This window comes from Somniosus microcephalus, chromosome 21 (genome assembly GCF_052327205.1).
Source record: "Somniosus microcephalus isolate GS21.2 chromosome 21, FLI_Smic_1.0, whole genome shotgun sequence".
Classification (NCBI taxonomy): Eukaryota; Metazoa; Chordata; class Chondrichthyes; order Squaliformes; family Somniosidae; genus Somniosus; species Somniosus microcephalus.
Genome location: NC_141007.1, coordinates 32,066,212 through 32,090,990, shown reverse-complemented (window position 1 = coordinate 32,090,990; position 24,779 = coordinate 32,066,212). Strand labels below are relative to the sequence as shown.

At 46.9% G+C, this 24,779-nt stretch overlaps 1 protein-coding gene across 1 annotated transcript in view; it reads right to left on the bottom strand.

Moving 5' to 3' along the window:
- Positions 1–24,779, bottom strand: part of LOC147102690 (dynein axonemal heavy chain 9-like) — a 394,408-nt gene that overhangs the window by 174,222 nt on the left and 195,407 nt on the right. Inside the window, exons 20-21 of the mRNA XM_085963406.1 lie at positions 24,086–24,208; positions 21,816–22,020 (exon numbers count right to left, since the gene is read on the bottom strand). Of these exons, the coding sequence (XP_085819532.1) occupies positions 21,816–22,020; positions 24,086–24,208 (328 nt within the window). The remainder of the gene's footprint in view (positions 1–21,815; positions 22,021–24,085; positions 24,209–24,779) is intronic.

Genomic DNA, 24,779 nt, shown 5'->3' with positions numbered 1-24,779 from the left:
GCCCCTAGAAAAAGGGACCATCTTTGCAGCCGTTGCGCCGTCATCACCGGAACGCCCTTCTTTGGGTTAAAAATGGAGACAAGAGGCTGGTGATCAGTCAGTAAGGTGAATTTCTGCCCGTGCAGATAGTGATTGAACTTCTTCACCCCCCACACCAGGCTGAGGGCCTCCCTGTCAATCTGGGCGTAGTTACGCTCGGCTGAGGTTAACGAGCGTGACGCAAAGGCTATTGGCCTCTCTGAACCGTCAAGGAGTTTGTGTGACAGTACTGCTCCAATGCCGTAGGGAGACGCATCACATGCCAACCGAATCGGTAGTGTTGGATTGTAGTGGGCCAATACTTCTTTTGAAGTGATTAGGCATTTACATTTCTGAAAGGCACGCTTACACTCATCACTCCATTTCCATGCTACTCCAGTTTGCAGCAGGGCGTTCAGTGGGTGCAGAATTGTAGACAAATTTGGCAAGAACTTATGGTAGTAGTTCATCAACCCGAGGAATGACCTCAGTTGCGACACATTTTCCGGTGCTGGAGCCTTGACTACTGCCTCAATCTTGTCTGGGGACTTATGTAACCCCTCTTCATCAATCACGTGGCCACAATACGAGATTTGTTTCCTGAAAAACTCGCATTTGGGGCGGTTGGCTCGTAGCCCATATTCTTGTAATCTAGTGAGCACCTGCTCCAGGTTGGCAAGGTGGTCACTGTCATTTTCGCCCGTAACCAGGATGTCGTCCAAATAACACTGGGTCCCCGGGATCCCTTGCAGGACTTGTTCCATCGCCCTCTGCCAAATAGCCGGAGCTGATGCTACCCCGAATACCAGTCGGTTGTACTGGTAAAGACCTTTGTGAGTGTTTATCGTGAGGTATTTTCTAGATGCTTCTTCTACCTCCATTTGTAGATACGCTTGGGCCAGATCAATCTTCGTAAAGCGTTTCCCTCCAGATAGTGAGGCGAAAATATCTTCTATCCGCGGAAGCGGATATTGTACTGTGTGAAGGACTGGGTTCACAGTTACCTTACAGTCCCCACTGATGCGAACCTTCTTCGGCTCCCCAGGCGTGCTGCTCAATGATTTCTTCATTACAGGAACGATGGGTGTGGCCCACTCACTCCAGTCCACCTTGGACAGCACACCCGAACGCTCCAAATTCTCCAGCTCTGCTTCGACGGCTGGGCGGATCGCATACGGTACCGGTCTGGCCTTAAAAAATTTTGGGTTTGCGTTATCTTCAATTTTTATCATTGCCGTTACGCCTTTTAGAGTCCCAAGTCCTTGCTGGAACACCTCTTTCGCGTCAGTTAGAATTTTTAACAGTCGTCCAGGTGTGACGTCATCATCCTTTTTGTCAGCCACAGTTAGCGCCTGAATGGAATGCCAATCCAATTGTATTTTTCGGATCCATTCACGTCCCAATAATGGTGGTCCTCCATCTTGTAGTATATATAGATACAGTTTCTGTGTTTCCTTGCCGTTGTATTTAACGGGCACCCTTATTTTCCTTCTGGGGTAGACTTTTTGCCCCGTATATGTCTTCAAGACAATGGACGTGTCCTTCAAGGGTATGTGTGAGAATAGCCGCTTATAGTCTCGTCGATTCATGACTGTTAGGGCTGATCCTGTGTCCAATTCCATCTTTACTTGGGACCCTGCTATCATGAGGGTGACCCAAATGGTTCGGTGATCTTCCTTTGCGATCACGTTGTGTAACTTTAGACAACTTAGTCTCCTGCTCCCGGAGTCATTATCACTCTTCTGATCTTTTGAACTACTGTCAGTCATCTTTTGTACTTTCTAGTACTTTTCCTTAGTAGTTCTTTTAGTGTTGGTTTTCTTTCCCGACCTGCAGACTCGTGCTATGTGTCCCACTTTTCCACATTGCCTGCATACTTTGTCCTTAAACCAGCAATCCTTCTGGCCATGGGTTGTTCTGCCGCAGCGATAGCACTTTTCTGCTCCATATGCCATTTCATTAGTGCTATATTCTTGCGGTTTCTGTTGTATTTCCGCAGCTCCCCGTGCTGCTGCTTCGTAGGATACTGCAATGCTGAAAGCCTTTTCTAGCGTAAGGTCCTTCTCCGAAAGTAGTCGTTTCTGGGTTCCTTCACTCTGGAGCCCGCAGACAAACTTATCCCTTAAGGTATCTGCCAGTCCTGCTCCGAACTGGCAGTGTTTCGATAATTTGCATAGTTCCGTAAGATAGTCAGCATTACTCTCGTCTTTGTGCTGGTTTCTTTTATGAAACTTGAATCTTTCTGCTATCAGCAGCGGTGTAGGGTTTAGATGTTCCTGTAAGATATTGACAATCTCTTCAAAGCTTTTCTCCATTGGTTTAGCTGGGGTAATTAAATTCCGCAATAGGCCGTACGTTCTCGCACCCATCAAATTCAATAATACCGGCGCCTTCTTTTCATCGGCCACCTCATTTGCCTTGCAGTACACTTCAATTCTTTCCACATACGTGGTCCAGTCTTCTATTTCGTTGTCGAAAGCAGTGATGCTGCCACTCTTCGGCATCTTGGGTGGTTTAAAATGGTGCCTCCCGCGCTTTTCCTTCTTCCCCAATGGATTAAAATGGCGCCTCCCGCGCTTTTCCTTCTTCCCCCTGCTGCCAATGCTGCTCCTAGCATTCTAAATAGTAATGGCGGCGCCCCGCGGCTTTCTGCGCGTCTCTCTTTTGTTAATTAATTTTCTTAGTTTTATTCTTCTTCGACGCTGTCCACTGCGCGTCTCTTTTCCTTCCCCCTTTTTAATTTTCTTTAACGCTGCCCGGCTCTTGAGCACCGGCCGCGCCCTGTGCGCTCCACCCTCTCTCTCTCTTTTTCTTCCCGACGACGCTGCTCGGCCCCCTTGCAGAGCCGCTCGATCAAGCTCTAGCCCGCCGCAGTCCGGGAAGGGTCAGCGCACTACCAGCTACCAGCCTGATTTGCTGGAACACCTTGACTGGAGAGCCAAGCCCAGCTCTCCACAGCTTCCCCTGCGATTCTCTGAACTCCGATGGATCACTGGACGGTTGCCACGGTCGACGCCCGTTGCTCTGGCTTCGACCTCCAAGAAGCTTCTTTTCAGGGATGGATCCCCGTGAGGTGATGCAGTACTGCAGGTGAGTTTGAACCTGCTCGTCGCCACTATAGTGTCCGCGTATCAATAACACACGGACTGCAGGAGAACGGTAATAACAGGTGTTTACTGAACAGAGGGTATGCTGGAACTAACTGTACAAATTACTACACGGTGTTATATACAGGTGTGGTCACTACTGGTACTGCAGTATACAGGGGCTGTAAAAGATAGTTCCTCTCTTAAAGCTACATACATTACACTCACAACTCACAATCTCACCTAGTTTAGTGTCATCAGCAAACATGGAAATATTACCAACAGAAAATGCTGGAAAAACTCAGCAGGCCAGGCAACATCCGTGGAGAGAAATTAAATGTCGACATTTCGGGTGAACCCTTTTTCAAATATTACATTTGGTTCCCTCATCCAAATCATTGATATATATTGTGAATAGCTGGGGCCCAAGCACTGATCCCTGCGGTACTCCTCTAGTCACTGCCACCCCGAAAAAGACCCATTTATTCCTACTCTTTGTTTCCTGTCTGTTAACCAATTTTCAATCCATGCCAGTATATTACCCCCAATCCCATGTGTTTTAATTTTGCACACTAACTTCTTATGTGGGAATTTATCAAAGGCCTTCTGAAAATCCAAATACACCACATCCACTGGTTCTCCCTTATATATTCTACCAGTTACATCCTCAAAAACTCCAGTAGGTTTGTCAAACACGATTTCCCTTTCATAAATCCATGTTGACTTTGTCTAATCCCACTGATATTTTCTAAGTGTCCTGTTATCACATCCTTTATTTATAGACTCTAGCATTTTCCCTACTACTGATGTTAGGTTAACCGATCTGTAGTTCCCTGTTTTCTCTCTCCCTCGTTTTTTAAATAGTGGGGTTACATTTGCCACCCTCCAATCTGCAGGAACTGTTCCATAATCTATAGAATTTTGGAAGATGACAACCAATGCATCCACTATTTCCATGGCTACCTCTTTTAGTACTCTGCGATGCAGATTATCAGGCCCTGGGGATTTATTGGCTTTCAGTCCCATTAATTTCTCCAGCACTCTTTTTTTCCTAATACTAATTTCCTTTAATTCCTCCTTCTCACTAGACCCTTGTTTCCCTAGCATTTCTGGGAAGTTATTTGTGTCCTCTTACGTGAAGGTCAGGAACCTGGGGGTGGTGGGGGTGGAGGAGGTCAGAAACTTGTTTGGGTGGTGGGAGAGGGTCTTAACCAGTGAGGGTGGCCCTGTCTGTTCCAAGTGAGCGGTGTTCTCCTTCTCACTAGACCCTTGGTTCCCTAACATTTCTGGGAAGTTATTTGTGTCCTCTTCCGTGAAGAATAAACCAAAGTATTTGTTTAATTGCTCAGCCATTTCCTTGTTCCCCATTATAAATTCTCCCATTTCTGACTGTAAGGGACCTACATTTGTCTTCACTAATCTTTTTCTTTTTACATACTTGTAGAAGCCTTTACAGTCCACTTTTATGTTCCTTATCACCTCCGGCATGGTGCAGACCTGCGCTGATGTCCTCTGCCGCAGGTGTCGCATTCCGGTAAGCAAACAAGAAATTATCCACCTTGTGTTGCAGTGGTATGTTGTCATTATACATCGCCTTTATTGCTTTTTTAAAGGTTTGAACAAACCTCTCAGCCAATCCATTTGTGGCTGGATGATATGGGGCGGATGTGTAATGCTTTACCCCATTATTCCTCAAAAACCTCCAGAAATCCTCAGACACAAACTGTGGTCCATTGTCGGAGCAAATCTGTTCTGGCAAGCCATTCCTGGCGAAGATGGTCCGTAGGACTGCAATAGTTTTCTCCGTGGTGGTGGAGGACATTTTGATGACCTCTGGCCATTTCGAATGTGCATCCACGGCGATTAAAAACATTGAGTCCATAAATGGTCCAGCAAAATCAATGTGTACCCGTTGCCATGGAGATGAGGGCCACTCCCATGGGTGTAGCGGGGCCTGTGGTGGACCGTTTTGGACTTTCTGGCATCCTGTGCATCTCTTGGTCATTTCCTCGATTTCTTTATCGATTCCCGGCCACCACACAAACGCCCTGGCTAGGCTCTTCATTTTTACCCCTCCCAGATGACCCTCATGAAGCTCATTGAGCACTCTTTCTCTCAACTTGGGTGGAATTACCACTCGGGATCCACACATCAAGGTCCCCCGGCACACTGACAGCTGTTCTCTCCTTGGCGAGAATGCTGGCAACAGTGATTCGCCATGTGCTGGCGATCCCATCCTCATCACCACTGTAGTGTCCGCGTATCAATAACACATGGATTGCAGGAGAACGGTAATAACAGGTGTTTACTGAACAGAGGGTATGCTGGAACTGAAAGTACAGAAGCCTGCTACTGCTTTATATACAGGTGTGGTCACTGCCGGTACTACAGTATAAAAGCAGTTCTCTCTTAAAGGTACATACACAACAGAACTCTCAAATGTCAGATCTGTGAAACTTTGCCTAAAGCTGATCAGGTCCCTGACGAGGTTTCATGGATTCTTCTTGAAATAACTTTCACAGTCCCCGGAAGAAATAGCTACAAAATACTGATTACAGTTTGCAATACTGCAGTTGACAAGGCTTGGAAATTAATTGCTGAACACTGTGCGAGTAGGCTTATCTAAAAGGGCGGGGAAAAGAGCCAATTTAAAAGTATTATTACATTTTTAAGATGCTCCAATAATCTTACTCAATGCAGCAGAAGGAATACAGGCAGGGATCAGGTGCTAATGGCTCATTTACCTGCAGATAGTTTTATTGTTCCTTCCTTAAACAGTTGAGCTCCCCCAATGAATTTAATGGGTGCTGCACTAAGCCACACAGTTAAGCAATTTTCCCTGTAATTTTTTTTCTGGGTGCGTGGCCCTTTTAACGGGCTGCGCGGCCAATTCAAATCTCCACGAATGCGCGGATTTTCCATTGGAAAGCCAGCAAGCGGCCTGCGTGGGACCTCCAGACCGCTGTGCAGCCCCGCAGCTTAACGGGAACAGATAAGCAGTACAGATGTTACAATTGGCTTCAGTGTCCCTGCGCTAGGGATGGGAAAAATCAAATCAGCTGTTGTCCCCATTCCAGATCTCGATCCAGTTACCCCTGCTGGAAAGTGAGCATGCAGCCATCAACTGACTTCTTTGTCACTAAGATTTTTTTTTTTCGTTCCTGGGATGTGGGCATTGCGGGAAAGGCCAGCATTTATTGCCCACCCCTAATTACCCTCGAGAAGGTGGTGGTGAGCCACCGTCTTGAACCGCTGCAGTCCGTGCGGTGAAGGTACTCCCACAGTGCTGTTAGGTAAGGAGTTCCAGGATTTTGACCCAGCGACGATGAAGGATCGGCGATATATTTCCAAGTCAGGATGGTGTGTGACTTGGAGGGGAACTTGCAGGTGGTGGTGTTCCCATGCGCCTGCTGCCCTTGTCCTTCTAGGTGGAAGAGGTCGCGGGTTTGGGAGGAGCTGCTGAAGAAGCCTTGGCGAGTTGCTGCAGTGCATCTTGTAGATGGTACACACTGCAGCCACGGTGCGCCAGTGGTGGAGGGAGTGAATGTTTAAGGTCCTGGATGGTGCCGAGCTTCTTGAGTGTTGTTGGAGCTGCACTCATCCAGGCAAGTGGAGAGTATTCCATCACACTCCTGACTTGTGCCTTGTAGATGGTTGAAATGCCTTGGGAAGTCAGGAGGTGAGACACTCACCGCAGAATACCTAGCCTCTGACCTGCTCTTGTAGCCACAGTATTTATGTGGCTAGTCCAGTTAAGTTTCTGGTCAATGGTGACCCCTAGGATGTTGATGGTGGGGAATTTGGTGATGGTAATTGTTAAATCCGTGTATCTTGATGTTGTATGTTCTTCAATAACTAGACAAGAGACTGCAGCTAACAATCAACAGGTGCTTACTGGATGAGGGTTACTCTAAAACTAACTGTACAGATCCCTACTCAGGGTTATATACTGGTGTGGTCACTGCCGGTACTACAGTATACAGGAGCTGTAAAAAGTAGTTCTCCCCTTAAAGGTACATACACTAAAATTCCTCCCCTTTTAGATTAACAGTACCATAACATTCATTTAACAATTAACACTTTTAACATGTAACAATAACTGAAAATAGTCTATTTATAAGTTCAGTCTTTGGGGAGGCTTCCTGATCCTTTCTGGATAGCACCTTTCCTGAATGTCTTGCTCTTGGTGTGGAGGTGATTCTGCCCCCTGTTGTCGGTTGGTTCATCAGCTTCCGATGCTACTGTTTCTGGGGTAGATGCTACCTGTATGTCGGGTTCATCACCAGGTACGCGAGACATGGGGTTGACTCGTTCCTGTGACTCTAGGGTCTGGTCAACATGGCGTCTCACAATGTTCTCCCCAACATCCACTGTGTACATTAGTGGCCCCTGCCGTGTGCATATCGTTCCTGGTTGCCATTTCTCTGTTCGGTAGTCGCAGGCCAAGACTGGTTGCCCTACATTGAAGCTCCTTGTCGGCTTCTCATTGATGTGCTGGAATTGCTTACTCTCAACATCTCTTCGTACATTTGGTCTGAGCAAATCCAGATGAGATCTCAACCTTCGGTTAAAGAACATCATGGCCGGGGTCTGGTTGGTGACTGCATGTGGCGCATTTCCGTAGGCTAACAGGAAATTGTCCACCTTATGTTGCAGTGGAATGTCGTCATCGCACATGGCCCTTACTGCTTTTTTAAAGGTTTGTACGAACCTCTCAGCCAATCCAATTGTGGCTGGATGATACGGGGCGGATGTGTAATGCCTTACCCCATTCCTTTTCATAAATCTTCGAAACTCTTCAGACACAAACTGTGGTCCGTTATCAGAGCAAATCTGCTCTGGCAAGCCGTTCCTGGCAAATATGGTCCGTAGGACTGCAATAGTTTTCTCCGTGGTGGTGGAGGACATTTTGATCACCTCAGGCCATTTCGAGTGCGCATCCACGGCTATTAAAAACATTGAGTCCATGAATGGACCAGCAAAATCAATATGCACCTGTTGCCATGGAGATGAGGGCCACCCCCATGGGTGTAATGGGGCATGTGGTGGTGCATTTTGGACCTTCTGGCATCCTGAGCAGCTCTTGGTCAGGTCCTCGATTTGCTGATCGATTCCCGGCCACCACACATAAGCCCTAGCAAGGCTTTTCATTTTCACCCCTCCCAGATGGCCTTCGTGAAGCTCATTGAGCACTCTCTCCCTTAACTTGGGTGGAATTACCACTCGGGATCCACACATCAAGGTCCCCTGGCATACTGACAGCTGTTCTCTTCTGGATGAGAATGCTGGCAACAGTGAGTCGCCATGTGTTGGCCATCCCTTCACCGTCAAGTCATATACCCGAGACAGTGTCGGGTCATTTCGGGTCTCCTTCTCTATATCAGCGTTAGTTACTGGCAAGCGTTCAATTATAGTCGAATAAAATATTTCGACAGGGTCCACTGCTGGTGCTTCCTCCGCAGTAGGCAGTGGCAGGCATGATAGCCCATCAGCGTTTCCATGCTGTTTCATGCCATTATACTCGATTTCATATTGGTTCACCCCTAGAAAAAGGGACCATCTTTGTAGCCGTTGCGCAGCCATCACCGTAACGCCCTTCTTTGGATTAAAGATGGAGACAAGTGGTTGGTGGTCAGTCAGCAAGGTGAACTTCTGCCTGTGCAGATAGTGGTTGAACTTTTTCACTCCCCACACTAGGCTGAGGGCCTCCCTGTCAATCTGGGCGTAGTTACGCTCGGCTGAAGTTAGTGACCGAGACGCAAAGGCTACTGGCCTCTCCGAGCCGTCCGGGAATTTGTGCGAAAGCACCGCTCCAATGCCATAGGGTGATGCATCACACGCCAACCGAATTGGTAGTGCTGGGTTGAAATGAGCCAACACCTCTTTTGATGTGATCAATTCTTTGCACTTCTGGAAAGCTCATTTACATTCGTCATTCCACTTCCATGGTACCCCCGTTTGCAGTAGGGTGTTCAGTGGGTGTAGTACTGTAGACAAATTCGGCAAGAACTTATGGTAGTAGTTCACCAGCCCGAGGAATTACCTCAGTTGTGACACATTTTCCAGTGCTGGAGCCTTGGCTACTGCCTCAATCTTTTCAGGGGACTTATGTAACCCCTCTTCATCAATAACGTGGCCACAATACGAGCTCTGCTTCTGGAAAAACTCGCATTTGTGGCGATTAGCTCGGAGCCCATATTCCTTCAATCTGGCAAGCACCTGCTCCAGGTTGGCGAGGTGATCACTGTCATTTTCGCCCGTGACCAGGATGTCGTCCAAATAACACTGGGTCCCTGGAATCCCTTGCAGGACTTGATCCATTGCCCTTTGCCAAATAGCCGGAGCTGATGCTACCCCGAACACCAGCCGGTTGTATTGGTAGAGACCTTTATGAGTGTTGATCTTAAGGTACTGTTTCGAGGCTTCTTCTACCTCCATTTGCAGGTACGCCTGGGCCAGATCAATTTTAGTGAAGCGTTTCCCTCCAGATAGTGAGGCGAAAATATCTTCAATCCGTGGAAGCGGATATTGTACAGTGTGAAGGACTGGGTTCACTGTCACCTTAAAGTCCCCACAGATGCGAACCTTCTTTGGTTCCCCAGGCGTATTACTCCAGGACCTCTTCATTACAGGAACGATGGGTGTAGCCCACTCGCTCCAGTCCACTTTGGACAGTACTCCTGAACGTTCCAAACCTTCCAGCTCTGCTTCGACGGCTGGGCGGATCGCATAAGGGGCCGGTCTGGCCTTAAAAAACTTTGGGCTTGTATTTTCCTCTATTTTGATTTTTGCTGTTATGCCTTTTAGTGTTCCGAGTCCCTCCTGGAACACTTCTTGTGCGTCAGTTAGCATTTTTGACAGTCGTCCAGGTGTGACGTCGTCATCCTTTTTGGCATCTACAGTCAGTGCTTGTATGGAATGCCAATCTAGCTGTATCTTCCGGATCCATTCACACCCTAGTAGTGGTGGTCCTCCATCTGGCAATACATATAGGTCAATTTTTGGTGTTTCCTTGCCATTATATATAACGTTCACCCTAATTTTTCCTTTGGGGTAGACTTTTTGCCCCGTATACGTCTTCAAGACAATCTCCGTATCTCTCAAGGGTATATGTGAGAATAGCCGCTTGTAGTCCCTTCGGTTTATGACTGTTAGGGCTGACCCTGTGTCCAATTCCATTTTCACTTGGACTCCGGCTATCTTGAGCGTGACCCAGATAGTTTGGTGATCCTCCGTTTTGATCACATTATGTAGTTTCAGACAACCCAGCTCCTTGCTTCCGGTGTCTGTATGACTCTTGAATTCGTCTGAACTACTCTCCGTCACCTTATGTACATTCTTGTACTTCTCCTGTGGGGATTTCTTGCTGCTGGTTTTCTTTTCCGACCTGCAGACTCTTGCTATGTGTCCTACTTTTCCACACTGCCTGCACACTTGGTCCTTGAACCAGCAATCCTTATGGTCGTGTGTTGTTCTGCCGCAGCGATAGCACTTCACTGTTCCGTATGACATTTCATTTGTGCCATATTCTTGCGGTCTCCGTTGTATCTCTGCCGCGCCCCGTGCTGCTGCTTCGTGTGATACTGCCATGCTGAAAGCCTTGTCCAGCGTAAGATCCTTTTCTGATAGAAGCCGTTTCTGGGTTCCTTCACTTTGAAGTCCACACACAAACTTGTCCCTTAAAGTATCTGCTAGTCCTGTTCCAAACTGGCAGTGTTTCGATAGCTTGCACAGTTCTGTTAAAAACTCAGCATTACTTTCATCTTTATGCTGGTTCCTTTTGTGAAACTTAAATCTTTCCGCTATCAGCAGCGGTGTGGGGTCTAAGTGGTCCTGTAGTATTGACACTATGTTTCCAAAATCCTTTTCCGCTGGCTTCTCTGGGGTTACTAGGTTTCGCAGTAAGCCATACGTTTTTGCACCCATTGAATTCAACAATACCAGCGCTTTCCTGTCATCTGGCACTTCATTCGCCTTGCAGTACACCTCTGTGCGTTCGACATATGTCGTCCAATCTTCGACTTCAATGTCGAACGCTGTGACACTGCCACTCTTCGGCATCCCTGGGTGTGGTTAGACTGGCTCAAAATGGCGTCTCCCGCGCTCTCCCTTCTTCTCCGCTGCGGCTCAAACAAAATGGCGTCTCCTGCGCTCTCCCTTCTTCTCCGCTGTGGCTGCTCGCCCCCTGAACACCGCCTCTCACTCTCGTTGATGCCGCTCGGTCCTGAACAGCGGCTGCGCCCTGTGCGCTCTACCCTCTCTCTTCTCGCGTCGACGCCACTCGGTCCTGAACAGTGGCTGCGCCCTGTGCACTCTACCCTCTCTCTTTTCCCGTCGACGCCGCTCGGTCCTGAACACCAGCTGCGCGCTGTGCGCTCTACCCTCTCTCTTCCCCGCTGACGCTGCTCGGCCTTTTCCTGTGCCGTCGGTCGGCTCTAGCCGCCGCTGTGCGGGAAGGGCCTGCGCCGTACCTGTTGCCAGCCTGTTTCACTGGAGTCTCCGTTGGATGGTCGACGCCCGTGCTTCTGGAATCGGCCTTCTTCTGCAGAGTTGCAGGTAGGTTCGAATCTACTCGTCGCCAATGTTAAATCCGTGTATCTTGATGTTGTATGTTCTTCAATAACTAGACAAGAGACTGCAGATAACAATCAACAGGTGTTTACTGGATGAGGGTTACTCTAAAACTAACTGTACAGATCCCTACTCAGGGTTATATACCGGTGTGGTCACTGCCGGTACTACAGTATACAGGAGCTGTAAAAAGTAGTTCTCCCCTTATAAAGGTACATACACTACAGTAATGCCGTTGAATGTCAAGAGGTGGTGGTTAGACTCTCGCTTGTTGGAGATAGTCATTGCCTGGCACTGGTGTGGCGCGAATGTTACTTGCCACTTATTAGCCCAAGCCTGAATGTCATCCAGGTCTTGCTGCTTTTGGGCATGGACTGTTTCATTATCTGAGGAATTGCGAATGGAGCTGAACACTGTGCAGTCATCAGTGGACATCCCCACTTCTGACCTTATGTTGGAGGGAAGGTCATTAATGAAGCAACTGACGATGGTTGGGCCTAGGACACTGCCCTGAGGAACTCCTGCAGCGATGTCCTGGGGCTGAGATGATTGACCTCCAACAACTACAGCCATCTTCCTTTGTGCTCGTTATGACTCCAGCCAGTGGAGAGTCTTTCTCCTGATTCCCATTGACTTCAGTTTTATTAGGGCTCCTTGATGCCACACTCGGTCAAATGCTGCATTGATGTCAAGGGCAGTCACTCTCACCTCACCTCTGGAATTCAGCTCCTTTGTCCATGTTTCAACCAAGGTTGTAATGAAGTCTGGAGCCGAGTGGTCCTGGCGGAACCCAAACTGACCATCGCTGAGCAGGTTATTGGTGAATAAGTGCCGCTTGATGGCACTTTTCGATGTCACCTTCCATCACTTTGCTGATGATTGAGAGTAGGTTGACAGGGCGGCCAGATTGGATTTGTCCTGCTTTTTGTGGACAGGACATATCTGGGCAGTTTTCCACATTGTCTGGTAGATGCCAGTGTAGTAGTTGTACTGGAACAGCTTGGCTAGAGGCAAGGCTAGTTCTGGATTACAAGTCTTCCACGACAGCCGGGATGTTGTCAGGGCCCATAGCCTTTACTGTGTCCAGTGCACTCAGCTGTTTCTTGATATCATGTGGTGTGAATCGAATTGGCTGAAGACTTGTTTCTGTGATGGTGGGGACCTCAGGAGAAGGCCATCCGTTCAGCTGCCTCTGCCACTTTCCTCCCTTCCTCTAGCCCACCAGGCCAAACTTCCCCTATGGTTCCACCCGGCCCTAACCCTGAACTCACATCTTTCTCTAGTTTCTCTCCTATCTCCCCTCATGCCCTCTCCGAGCTCATCTTGTCCATCGAACCCACCTGCTGCTCCCTTGACCCTATTCCCACCAAACTACTGACCACCCAACTTCCCTTCCTGGCCCTCAAGTTAGCTGATATTGTTAATGGCTCACTCTCCTCAGAAACGGTCCCACTCCCCTTCAAAACTGGGTGGGATTGCCCTCGCCTGGTTCCATTCTTATCTATCCATTCATAGCCAGAGAATCACCTGCAATGGCTTCTCCCGCTCCCACATCGTTACCTCTGGTGTCCCCCAAGGTCCTATCCTTGACCCTCTCCTATTTCTCATCTACATGCTGCCCCTCGGTGACATCATCTGAAAACACAGCGTCAGTTTCCACATGTACGCTGAGGACAGCCAGCTCTACCTCACCACCACTTCTCTCGACTCCTCCACTGTCTCTGTTTTGTCACTCTGCGTGTCTGGCATCCAGTACTGGATGAGCAGAAATTTCCTGCAACTAAATATTGGCAGTCTAAAGGCAATTTTCTTTGTTCCCCACCATAAACTCCATCCCTCTGCCTGGCAACTGTCTGAGGCTGAACCTGACTGTTCGCAACCTTGATGTCGTTTTTGAAACCGAGATGAGCTTCCGACCAAATCTCCGCTCCATCACCAAGACCGCCTACTTCCACCTCCGTAACATCACCGAACTCCATGTCTGCCTCAGCTCATCTGCTGCTGAAACACTAATCCATGCCTTTGCTAGCTCAAGACTCAACTATTCCACTGTTCTCCTGGCCAGCCTCCCATCTTCCACCCTGCATAAACTTCAGTTCATCCAAAACTCTACTGCCCGTATCCTAACTCACACCAAGTCCTGTTCACCCATCACCCCTGTGCTCAGTGATCTACATTCGCTCCCGGTCCGGCAACGCCGCAATTTAAAAATTCTCACCCTTGTTTTCAAACCCCTCCATGGTCACACCCCTCCCTGTTCTCCTCCAGCCCTACAACCCTCCACGATCGCTGCATTCGTCCAATTCTGGCCTCTTGCACATCCCTGATTTTAATCGCTCTCCCATTGGCAGCCTAGGCCCTGAGGTCTAGAATTTCCTCCCTAAACCTCTCTACCTCTCTCTCCTCCTTTAAGAAGCTCCTTAAAACCTCGCTATTTGACCAAGCTTTTGATTATCTGTCCTAATATCTCCTTATGTGACTCAGAATCAAATTTTGTTTGATAACACTCCTGTGAAGCACCTTGGGATGCTTTACTACGTTAAAGGTGCTACATAAATACAAGTTGTTGTTGCTGAAAGGATTGTGCTCAGCTGTAATGCCTCTTCCAGTTGAATAGCCTGCTGTTAAGGCTCACACATGAGCAGTAGCCACTTGGGCAAGGTAGCGGATGGCTGCTAGCACCCTTTGGAACTATGCCCAGCAAGAACCAGCCAACTCTAAGGAGTTCAGGAGATTGAGAAAATAGAAGTTTCTGCAGTGGAGAACACCATCAAACTGTCTGACTCCTTGACCCATGCCAACCACAGACCACATGCTTGAATGGGAATCTCCCTGTTTAGATGGGAGATTAAGGTGGGAGGCCAGTGACAAACGGCATGATGCTGACCGTAATCGCCAACACACAGTGTTTCTCTTAATTCTACCCAATTTATGTATGCAAATTGTAAGGGCGAAAAATTACGCTTAGGAAGAATAAGGGAGATAAAGGGTGTTTTAGAAGATTTAGGTTAAGGCTGAGTTAAGCAACTGGCAGGACACAGGTATAATCTCGCTCAAACTGGTTTTGTGCTGACAATAACCACATTTGCTTGTTTCTCACTGTGAGAGTAAGGTTGCGAAATACCAACATGTCACGCAAAAGTATATAGTAATATAATTAAGTTGTTTTTGAAAGAAGTTAGCTAACGGTATAGTAATATAATTAAGTTGTTTTATAATTAAGTTGTTTTTGAAAGAATGTGATTGAATGTTGCTAAGGTACCGGATTGGCCAAAGAATTAATGTAATAACTGCTGATATTGGTACCTTTCCGGCTTTTTGAACTGTATAAAAGAAGCTCGGCTACCATTGTAAAGCCGAGAAGAGGGTTACTAGACTGCGGAGTCTTTAACCTTTTCTCCCGAAGCGCTTCGTATAATAAACTGTGTGCCTTTACCTTAAAGAGAGGAGAGTGAATTTATTTACACTAACAAAATTAGAATAGGCTTTTCTATACAAGTTAAAAACTGCTAGCTGAGCATTTGTAAAACCTGAAAATTATTAGGGCAACAGGGAGGATATATTGACAAACTATGATAATTAGACATATTTGACTATGCTAATAACATAAATTAAGAAGCAGATATTTCCTAACTTAATTTAATAATAGCAAGAGCTATGTTTGTGAAACTTTAGTAGCCTCATTGGAATGGGGAGGATTTTGCTAATTAGACTGAATTTGCATAACAAAATTACTTGTCTCCTGCAACTTAAAACCTGTCTCCAAGAAAAGTGGAAGTGGGAGAGACTAACTTGAGGATCCAGTGTTCAGTAAAGAAAAAAAAATGCATTTCAATCTGCCTTAAATTGAAGAGATATTTTTTGACATATTGTTATATCAAACAGGGAGATTCCCATTCAAATGCCTGTCACACAGGTGAAGTACTGCCAGGTACTATACACATCCCTTTCATAACCTCTTCAGTGCACTTCTGCCATGAGGAAATGTAACATGGATCCAATCCTCGTTAAAGCTGCTGTCCTGGTGTGAGATTGCACTGAGAAAAATTCATCCATGACTTATTGTCCAGTCTGTTTTGTCACCAAGATATACAGAAAGATGTGAAGTCGATAGGAAACTTGAGTTTGTTCATGTGAGTAGAACGTATACATCATTAGCATGTCCAGAAGTAAGCCTTCAAGTAATGTTAAAAATGCACAAAGGTCGATACTTCCTTAAAGGGAAAAGAAAATATGGAGGAACACTTTTTGTTCAAAGTGCCTCTTCCCCATTTTATGAAAAATAATATTACTAAACATTTCTTTCACCAGTTTATTTTAAAGGAACAGTTTTATCGCCAACATGGGGACCCTTGAGTACACTTGCCCTCTCTGGTGGGTCACTCTATTGTAGCGCAGGCAGGGACAATTCTGGTGGGTTCCGTTGCCCTCTGCTGCCAACAACTGCCCCGAGCTCTGTCCCTGGACCATCTTACCCCAGGGATTCATGCTACAGGCTGCTCTGCTCCAGCAATGCCTTTCATTCCAACCGCAAGAGCCTCCCGTACTACACTAGTGTGGTATTTCCATTTACCATATCAAACATCCTCATCACCTCTGAGTAAAGTTGTTAATTTAGTGCCAAATTATCACCAGGATTGCTGGCTGGAAGTTCTTCAGAACTGGATGAAAACTGCGGAGTCTTGAATCCACTTTAGTCTTACGTCTTGCGTGGTCAATGTGATCTCTTGGACTGGTTTCGATCACCCGAGAGGGTCAGAGGAATTTTCCCGAGTTTTGCCCCTCTTATTGGCCCTGAGTTTCTTTCTGTTTTTTTTTGCATCTCCCAGGAGATTACATGGCTGCGGGGGTGGGTGGTGGGTAGGAAGCGTCTAGTCACGATGCTCCAGATTTCCTGAGTGTATGACCGTCTTGTTGGACCAGTTGGTCTTCTCTTGTCCGTTATTTTCATGTGTTCATATGATACCTCGCAGTCAGAGCAGTATGAGAGCCCAGGTATCAGACATAGAACGATAGCATTCTAATCTGATGCAGACCAGTGGAACAGCAGTAGTTTTGTTATTATAGACAACAACTTGTATTTATATAACGCCTTTAACATAGTAAAACATCCCAAGGTGCTTCACAGGAGTATTAAAAGACAAAAAATTGACACCGAGCCACTTAAGAAATTAAGGCAGATGGCCAAAAGCTTGGTCAAAGAGGTAGGTTTTAAGGAGCATCTTAAAAGAAGGAAAGCGAGGCAGAGAAGCAAAGAGGTTTAGGGAGGGAGTTCCAGAGCTTAGGGCCTAGGCAGCTGAAGGCACGGCCGCCAATGGTTGAGCAATTATAAACAGGGATGCTCAAGAGGGCAGAATTTGAGGAGTGCAGATATCTCGGGGGGGGTTGTGGGGCTGAAGGAGATTACAGAGCTAGGGAGGGAGGGGCGAGGCCATGGAGGGATTTGAAAACAAGGATGAGAATTTTGAAATTGAGGCGCTGCTTAACCAGGAGCCAATGTAGGTCAGAAAGCACAGGGGTGATGGGTGAACGGAACTTGGTGTGAGTTAGGACACGGGCAGCCGAGTTTTGGATGACCTCAAGTTTACATAGTGTAGAATGTGGGAAGCCAGCCAGGAATGTGTTGCAATAGTCAAGTCTAGAAGTAACAAAGGCATGGATGAGGGTTTCAGCAGCAGATGAGCTGAGGCAGGGGCGGAGACGGACAATGTTACGGAGGTGGAAATAGGCGGGCTTAGTTATGCCACGGATATGTGGTCAGAAGCTCATTTCAGGGTCAACTATTACACCAAGGTTGTGAACAGTGTCATTCAGCCTCAGACAGATGTTAGGGAGAGTGATGGAGTCAGTGGTTAGGGAACGGAGTTTGTGGCGGGGACCGAAGACAATGGCTTCGGTCTTCCCAATATTTAATTGGAGAAAATTATTGCTCATCCAGTACTGGATGTCGGACAAGCAGTTAGAGACTGTGGAGGGGTCAAGAGAAGTGGTGGTGAGGTAGAGCTGGGTGTCGTCAGTGTTGTGTATGTAACCTGTTCCACCTTAAGAGAGCTTAAGCCTGTTCCACCTTAAGAGATGTACTACTTTCTCAGGCTGCTGTAGACGTAATACCGGGGGTGAACACACCGGTATATAAGCACTGTGCAGTAATCTTGTATTCAGTATAGTCCCTACCTCCAACCAGTAAAGACCTGTTTTTATTGTTACTCATTAGTCTGTTTTAATTAACTAAATAATTCACAGACTTAACACTGGCGACGAGTCAGGTTCTTACCCTGCGGCAGTTATTCCACGGCGGTTGAAGAGAGGTTTCAAACCTCACCACTCACCACCCCACTGGAAGTGACAGGCATTAGGACCCTGAAGCCTCCATCAGCTTGTGAACCGGAGTAGAAGACAGGACTGGGGAAGAGAGAGGTATAGGGCGATAGCGATCGGCAGATAAGGGCCGGGCCGCTTTCAAGTGCGAGGCGCAGCCGGGCCATCGATCGCATCCGCTGATAAGGGCCGCACTCGGGGGCTGAAGGGAGACGGCGTCGGGGGACGGGTGAAGACCGCCAAGCGCGGGAAAACCGCCATTTTGTGGGTGGAGGACGACGGCAAGAGCGGGAAGCCGCCATCTTTGATAACAAGTAAAGAAAATAAAATCTGAGAAATTGCAAATCTACAATGCCTAAACACGGGAATATTAGCACCTTTGATAGTGACCTCGAAGATTGGGCCATATATGTTGAAAGAGTAAAAAATTATTGTAAGGCCAATAAAATTCGTGACCAAGATAAAGCTCTAACATTATTAAATTTAATGGGTGCGAAGACATACGGGCAATTGAAACACCTGTTATCACCAGATGAAACGGTGGATAAGACGTTCGATGAGATTGTTACTGTCCTGAAAGATCATCTAAACCCCACGCCGCTGATGCTAGCGGAACGATTTAAATTTTACGACAGAAGGCAGCTACAGCATGAAAGCAATGCTGAATATTTGCTGGAATTGCGTAAATTAGCGAAATATTGCCAGTTTGGAACGGGACTGACAGAGGCACTTCGAGACAAATTTGTGTGTGGTTTATTTAAACAGGATACACAAAAGCGACTGCTCGAGGAGAATGAGCTGACGCTTGAGAAGGCGGTCACTATGGCAGCAGCACACGAAGCCGCAGCGAGAGGCACGGCAGTAATGCAGCTACGGTCACCGGAGCTCAGTGCACACAAATTGGGTGTGAGTTCTGGCAAATGTTATCGTTGTGGAAAGACAACGCATGATCAGAACCAGTGTTGGTTTAAAAACCAAGAATGTAGAACTTGTGGTAGGCTTGGACATATAGCTAGAGTATGCAGGTCAGCGAAGAAGACCAGCAACAAGAAGTCACCGCAAGGGAAATACGCAAAGGTACACAAGGTGGCCGAACAGGAGTCCGATTCAGACGCAAGCAGTATTGAACTGGCTAGCTTAAGGGTACTCAACGTTGGTAAGGGTGCAGACCTCCAGACAATTTGGGTTACTCTTCAGATAGAAGGAGTCCAAGTAAAAATGGAATTGGACACTGGATCGGCATTGTCGGTCATGAATAAGAAAGATTACAGAAGGTTATTCCAACATATTCCCCTACAGGATACGGAGATTATATTGACAACCTACACGGGGCAGAGAGTGTACCCCATCGGGACAATAAAGGTTGCAGTGGCCAACAAGGGCGAAGGAAGTCAAATAATGGACTTATATGTGCTACCGGAGGGAGGTCCACCACTACTAGGCCGGGAGTGGTTTAGAAACATAAATATGGACTGGCATTCGCTAAAAGCCATAAAGAGTGAGAACTCGGTGCAGATAATCAGCCCAGACTCTAGAACTGATGATGGTAAGACCAACCCATGTGCAAAAGACAAAGTTTCAGCACAGAATTCCACTGAGCAACAACAACATAGTTTAACAGAGAATTCTGAGTCTGTCAAGTCTACTGATATGCACATTTTTGAGGGACACTGGGCTCGAACTCAACTCCATTTCAAACTACAACAGCAATTAGAACAAATGATTCGCCGTTTTGAGCAAGAGATGAATGAAATAAAAAAGTTCTTTGTTACAGAGTGGGAGAATCTGGAAAGTCAACAGAAGCAACTGATGGAGAAAATGGAGCATGAGCACACCAACCATCTGCGCGAGGAGGCCGAACGAATCAAAGCTGATTCAGGTTCTGAAGGTGCGTGCCATAATCTGGTGTCAGAAGAGTTAACGGTCAGACAACTCCTTCATATGCTGAGGGACAAGACTCTGAAATGGGAAAAACTTGAACACGAGCTGCGATCTTCAAAGGAAAAGGGTTCGGAGCTCTCAAAAGTCATTGAGATGGCTGATGTGACGACACAGACTGAAATGACTGCAACAGAGCAGCCATTGGATGCCAAAAGTACGCTGACTCACGTCAATGTAGAACAACAGACCGCTGAAACAGCTGCTCCGGTAGAGGGATTGCATAGTCCGATCAATCAATCTCCAAAGGAAGTTGAAGTATTAAAATCACAAATGAGGTCACTAGTAAACGACTTGCTGAAAGCCCAGAAAAAGCTGGATGCAGAGGTACACATGAAGAAGTCTCTTCAGGAAAGATGTCTGGATTTGGAACAAGAGCTGGCTAACGTCCAGCTGGGTATGGAGGAAATAGACGACCCTCTCACTGGTCTAGCTCAGGACGACACTGAATATTACCATGACCTGGTGGACGACACCGAATATTACGATGTCCTGTCCTGCCCAGCTTGTAACTTCGACTCCCAAAGTGCAGAAATCATGGAGGAGCACCAAAAGTCTACGGAACATCGGGAGAAGCTGGCTCTACGACGGAAACAGGAGGAAGAGAAGGAGGAACTGCGCATGCAGCTGGCAGCTGTGGCAGCTGACAATGGAGCCCAGAGAGTCTCCAAGAAGCAGAAAAGGAAAAGTAAAAACAGAAGATGACCCATCTGAACCATTATCACCTCTACCAGATCACACACGTGGTCCCTCCGAACGGAGCCAAATCAGTTCGGAAGTTCAAGCTGTTAAATCCATGAAAGGACTATTGAATGAGTAATGTGAACCGACTCCACCACAGAGATTGAATCTGTGAACTGTTTTCCGCAGAGACTGAATCTGTGATATGTTACGTTAAACATGAAGTTATATATGTATATATGTTATTACGTTATGTTAAATGGGGGGGATGACTATAAAGCTAAGAAGGGAGGAGTGTTGTGTATGTAACCTGTTCCACCTTAAGAGAGCTTAAGCCTGTTCCACCTTAAGAGATGTACTACTTTCTCAGGCTGCTGTAGACGTAATACCGGGGGTGAACACACCGGTATATAAGCACTGTGCAGTAATCTTGTATTCAGTATAGTCCCTACCTCCAACCAGTAAAGACCTGTTTTTATTGTTACTCATTAGTCTGTTTTAATTAACTAAATAATTCACAGACTTAACAGTCAGCGTACATGTGGAAACTGACGCTGTGTTTTTGGATGATGTCGCCAAGGGGCAGCATGTAGATGAGAAACAGGAGGGGGCTAAGGATAGCTCCTTGGGGGACTCCAGAGGTAACGATATGGGAGTGGGAAGAGAAGCCATTGCAGGTGATTTTCTGGCTACGATTAGATAGATAAGAATGGAACCAGGCGAGTGCAACCATGCCAAAGGCAGCAGACAAGTCGAGAAGGACAAGGAGGGATAGTTTACCTTTGTCACAGTCACAAAGGATGTCATTTGTGATTTTGATGAGAGCCATTTCGGTACTGTGGCAGGGGAGGAAACCTGATTGAAGGGATTCAAACATGGAGTTCCATGAAAGAATTGGCCTCCTTTGAGATTTCTTATTGTGAAACACCATCGACATTGTCATTGTCACAGACTTCTGGATTGGATATATACTTGAAAAGGAAAAATTTGTAGGGCTATGGGGAAAGGGTTTGAGAGTGGGACTAATTGGAGAGCTCTTTCAAAGAGCACGATGAGCCGAATGAACTTCTTCTGTACTGTAAAATTCTACGATTCTGAATCGAATACATTAACATTATTAACTAGCCAATGTGCCTGTTGAACAATGGAAAGAGGTTTGTGCTATACAGTGTTTAGACAAAGAATGAAGTTAGATTACTATACCTTCAATTCTTCCAAGTCTGGCCTCTCCATACTGACTACAGCAGCCAAAAGTTGGTCCTCTAAGCCATCTCTAGTAACAGTGAAGTTAATGAGGGTACATTGGGCCTGCATCTCAGGTTGGTAGTGGGGGTTTGCCAGCTTAGTGTGAAGAATGAGACGGAAGCTGGAATTGTACTCGCATTCCTTGTCTCCAATTTTAATACATCTAGGTAGGAAAAGGTTTACCTTTAGTCTCAAACACAACATCAGTGGAATTGTATCCATTATCACAGTGACAAACAGAAACATAAGGCAATGCTACTGACATAGCCTAGGAGAAAAAGCATGTCAGGTGACTTGTTAAGGACTCTAGCCTGAGGAAGGGGCTCGTGCATTATGGAACACTGGGTGCATCTGAGCATGTCATGGCACTACATAGCACCTACAAGATAAGGGCCTAGAAATTCAGTGCCCTTAGCACCGATTTTGCGGCGCTAGAGGGCCTAGCGCTGCAATTGGCGCCGGTTCCTAAATTGCCTGGGGCCCTTCCGCGGTGGTAGACCGGTAGCGCTGCGCCGGCACCGATGACGTCATCGGTGTGCGCAGCGTCCTGGTTGCCGTGGTAACCCGGCCCCAAGCCGAAATTCAGTTGCGCCCGCCTCGCCCGTGGCAGGCGCAACTAAGACTCTGGCAACAGAGTCTTCCCCCAGTGTGCGCCGGCGCATAAAGGTGGAGCGGCGGCCGGCCGCGTTCCCGGCGGCCGCCTGCCTGCACCTCCCTTCCCGGACTCCTGCATTCCCCCCCCGCGGCCCTGATCAGTGTCTCATGCGAGCCCGGCACTTCCCCGAGGTGCCGGGCTCAGATGTCGGGTCAATCCGCCGGACAGTTGTCGGCTGCAGGCAGCTCCTCCTTAACAGGAGGAGGAGGCCTGCAGTTCCCCCGCCTGCCGCACCGCATCGGGTGCCGCAGCGGGGGATTAGTGCCGGGAAACCCAAGTTCACGCCCGTTTTGAGGCGCTAAAGGAGGGTTTTAGCGCCCGCCGCCGTCTGGGCCCGGCGCACCCGAATTTTCGTCGGGCGCTGCCGCATTACCGCTGGCGCAAACTTTCTGGCGCTACAGCCCTGGCAAGACCAGAACCCAATTTCTAGGCCATGGAGTCCATTGACATGATGTATAAGGCATCACGACTGCATGGGACTGGCTAAAGGACCAGCTGGTCTTTTCCTGTTGGATGCTTTTGTTTGTAAGTTTCATAATGAGACCATTTAGAAACAGTCAAGTTTGAGATGTTACACCATTGCTTCACCAACTAGACCCCTGAGGTAAATCCATTTTGACATGTCTTATATAAATATTTGCCACAAAGAATTCAAGTACAAAGGGATCTGGGGGTCCTGGTGCATGAAACACAAAAAGTTAGTATGCAGGTGCAGCAGGTGATCAGGAAGGCCAATGGAATCTTGGCTTTTATTGCAAGGGGGACGGAGTATAAAAATAGGGAAGTCTTGCTGCAGTTATACAGGGTATTGGTGAGGCCACACCTGGAGTACTGTGTGCAGTTTTGGTTTCCATATTTAAGAAAAGATATACTTGCTCTCGAGGCGGTTCAGAGAAGGTTCACTCGGTTGATTCCGGAGATGAGGGGGTTGACGTATGAGGAAAGGTTGAGTAGGTTGGGACTCTACTCATTGGAGTTCAGAAGAATGAGAGGCGATCTTATCGAAACATATAAGATTGTGAGGGGGCTTGATCGGGTGGATGCGGTGAGGATGTTTCCACTGATGGGTGAGACTAGAACTAGGGGGCATAATCTAAGAATAAGGGGCTGCCCTTTCAAAACTGAGATGAGGAGAAACTTCTTCACTCAGAGGGTAGTAAATCGATGGAATTTGCTACCCCAGAGAGCTGCGGAAGCTGCAACATTAAATAAATTTAAAATGGAGATAGACAGTTTCCTAGCAGATAAGGGAATTAGGGGTTACGGGGAGAGGGCAGGGAAGTGGACGTGAGTCTAGATTTGGATCAGCCATGATCCTATTGAATGGCGGAGCAGGCCTGAGGGGCCGTATGGCCGACTCCTGCTCCTACTTCTTATGTTCTTATGTTCTTAAGTAGTGCTATGACTGGGAGCTAAACTTGTGCCACATCTTTCCTGAGCCAGCAATGCTCTCGGTGTGGATCTGGATTGATTCTGAAAGAACAAGCTCTATTGATTCAGGCTTCAGATGTTCCCCAGAAGTTAATAAGAACTACAGTGAGAATTCTTAAGCTTGTTCCTATCATTTTCTTACCTGCCCTTTTTAATGGTTTCTCGGCCCAATAAAGGCCCCAGCACAGGATCCACTGATTCTTCCAGGTTTTCAATCAGGACCACTTCACCTGCCCCAAGAGCATGTTCCATAATGTCTAGGTAACTTAAAATAAAACCACAAATACATTTAAATTTCTCATATTCCTCTTGATTGACCACTGTAGTTATGTACAATGATTCATTAAAGCTCTATCTGACATTGACTTATAGTACATTCATTAATGTTTGAAATAGATAACGTTCTTTGCCTGGACGCCTTTCAAAAATCAAATCATCTTAACATTATCTTCAGAAACAGCTCAATGAACCTTCTGTATTAATTCAGAATGAGTGGTTTAAAGCAATATTACTCTCAAAAAAAACCCTTGCGGGACATCTGATGTATCTGGCCTTCCCTCAGTAAATATGCTGCAAAGTCAATTTTTTTGTGAATGATAACGTAAGCTAAAGCTTTTGAAATTCCAACTTACAAGAGAAATCAATCCTTTTGCCTCCAACAGAAACAGCACCTACAACTGGAGGGTTAGCATCCAATTGTTCAGTGAAATGTTTACTATGGTTAAATGCTAGGTGCTCCAGTTCATGGTGTTCTATTATGCACAAAATGACTGAATGTATTTACTTAAAAGTCAAATAATAAAGTATATGTTTCAATGCCAGCAGGTAGATTTGTA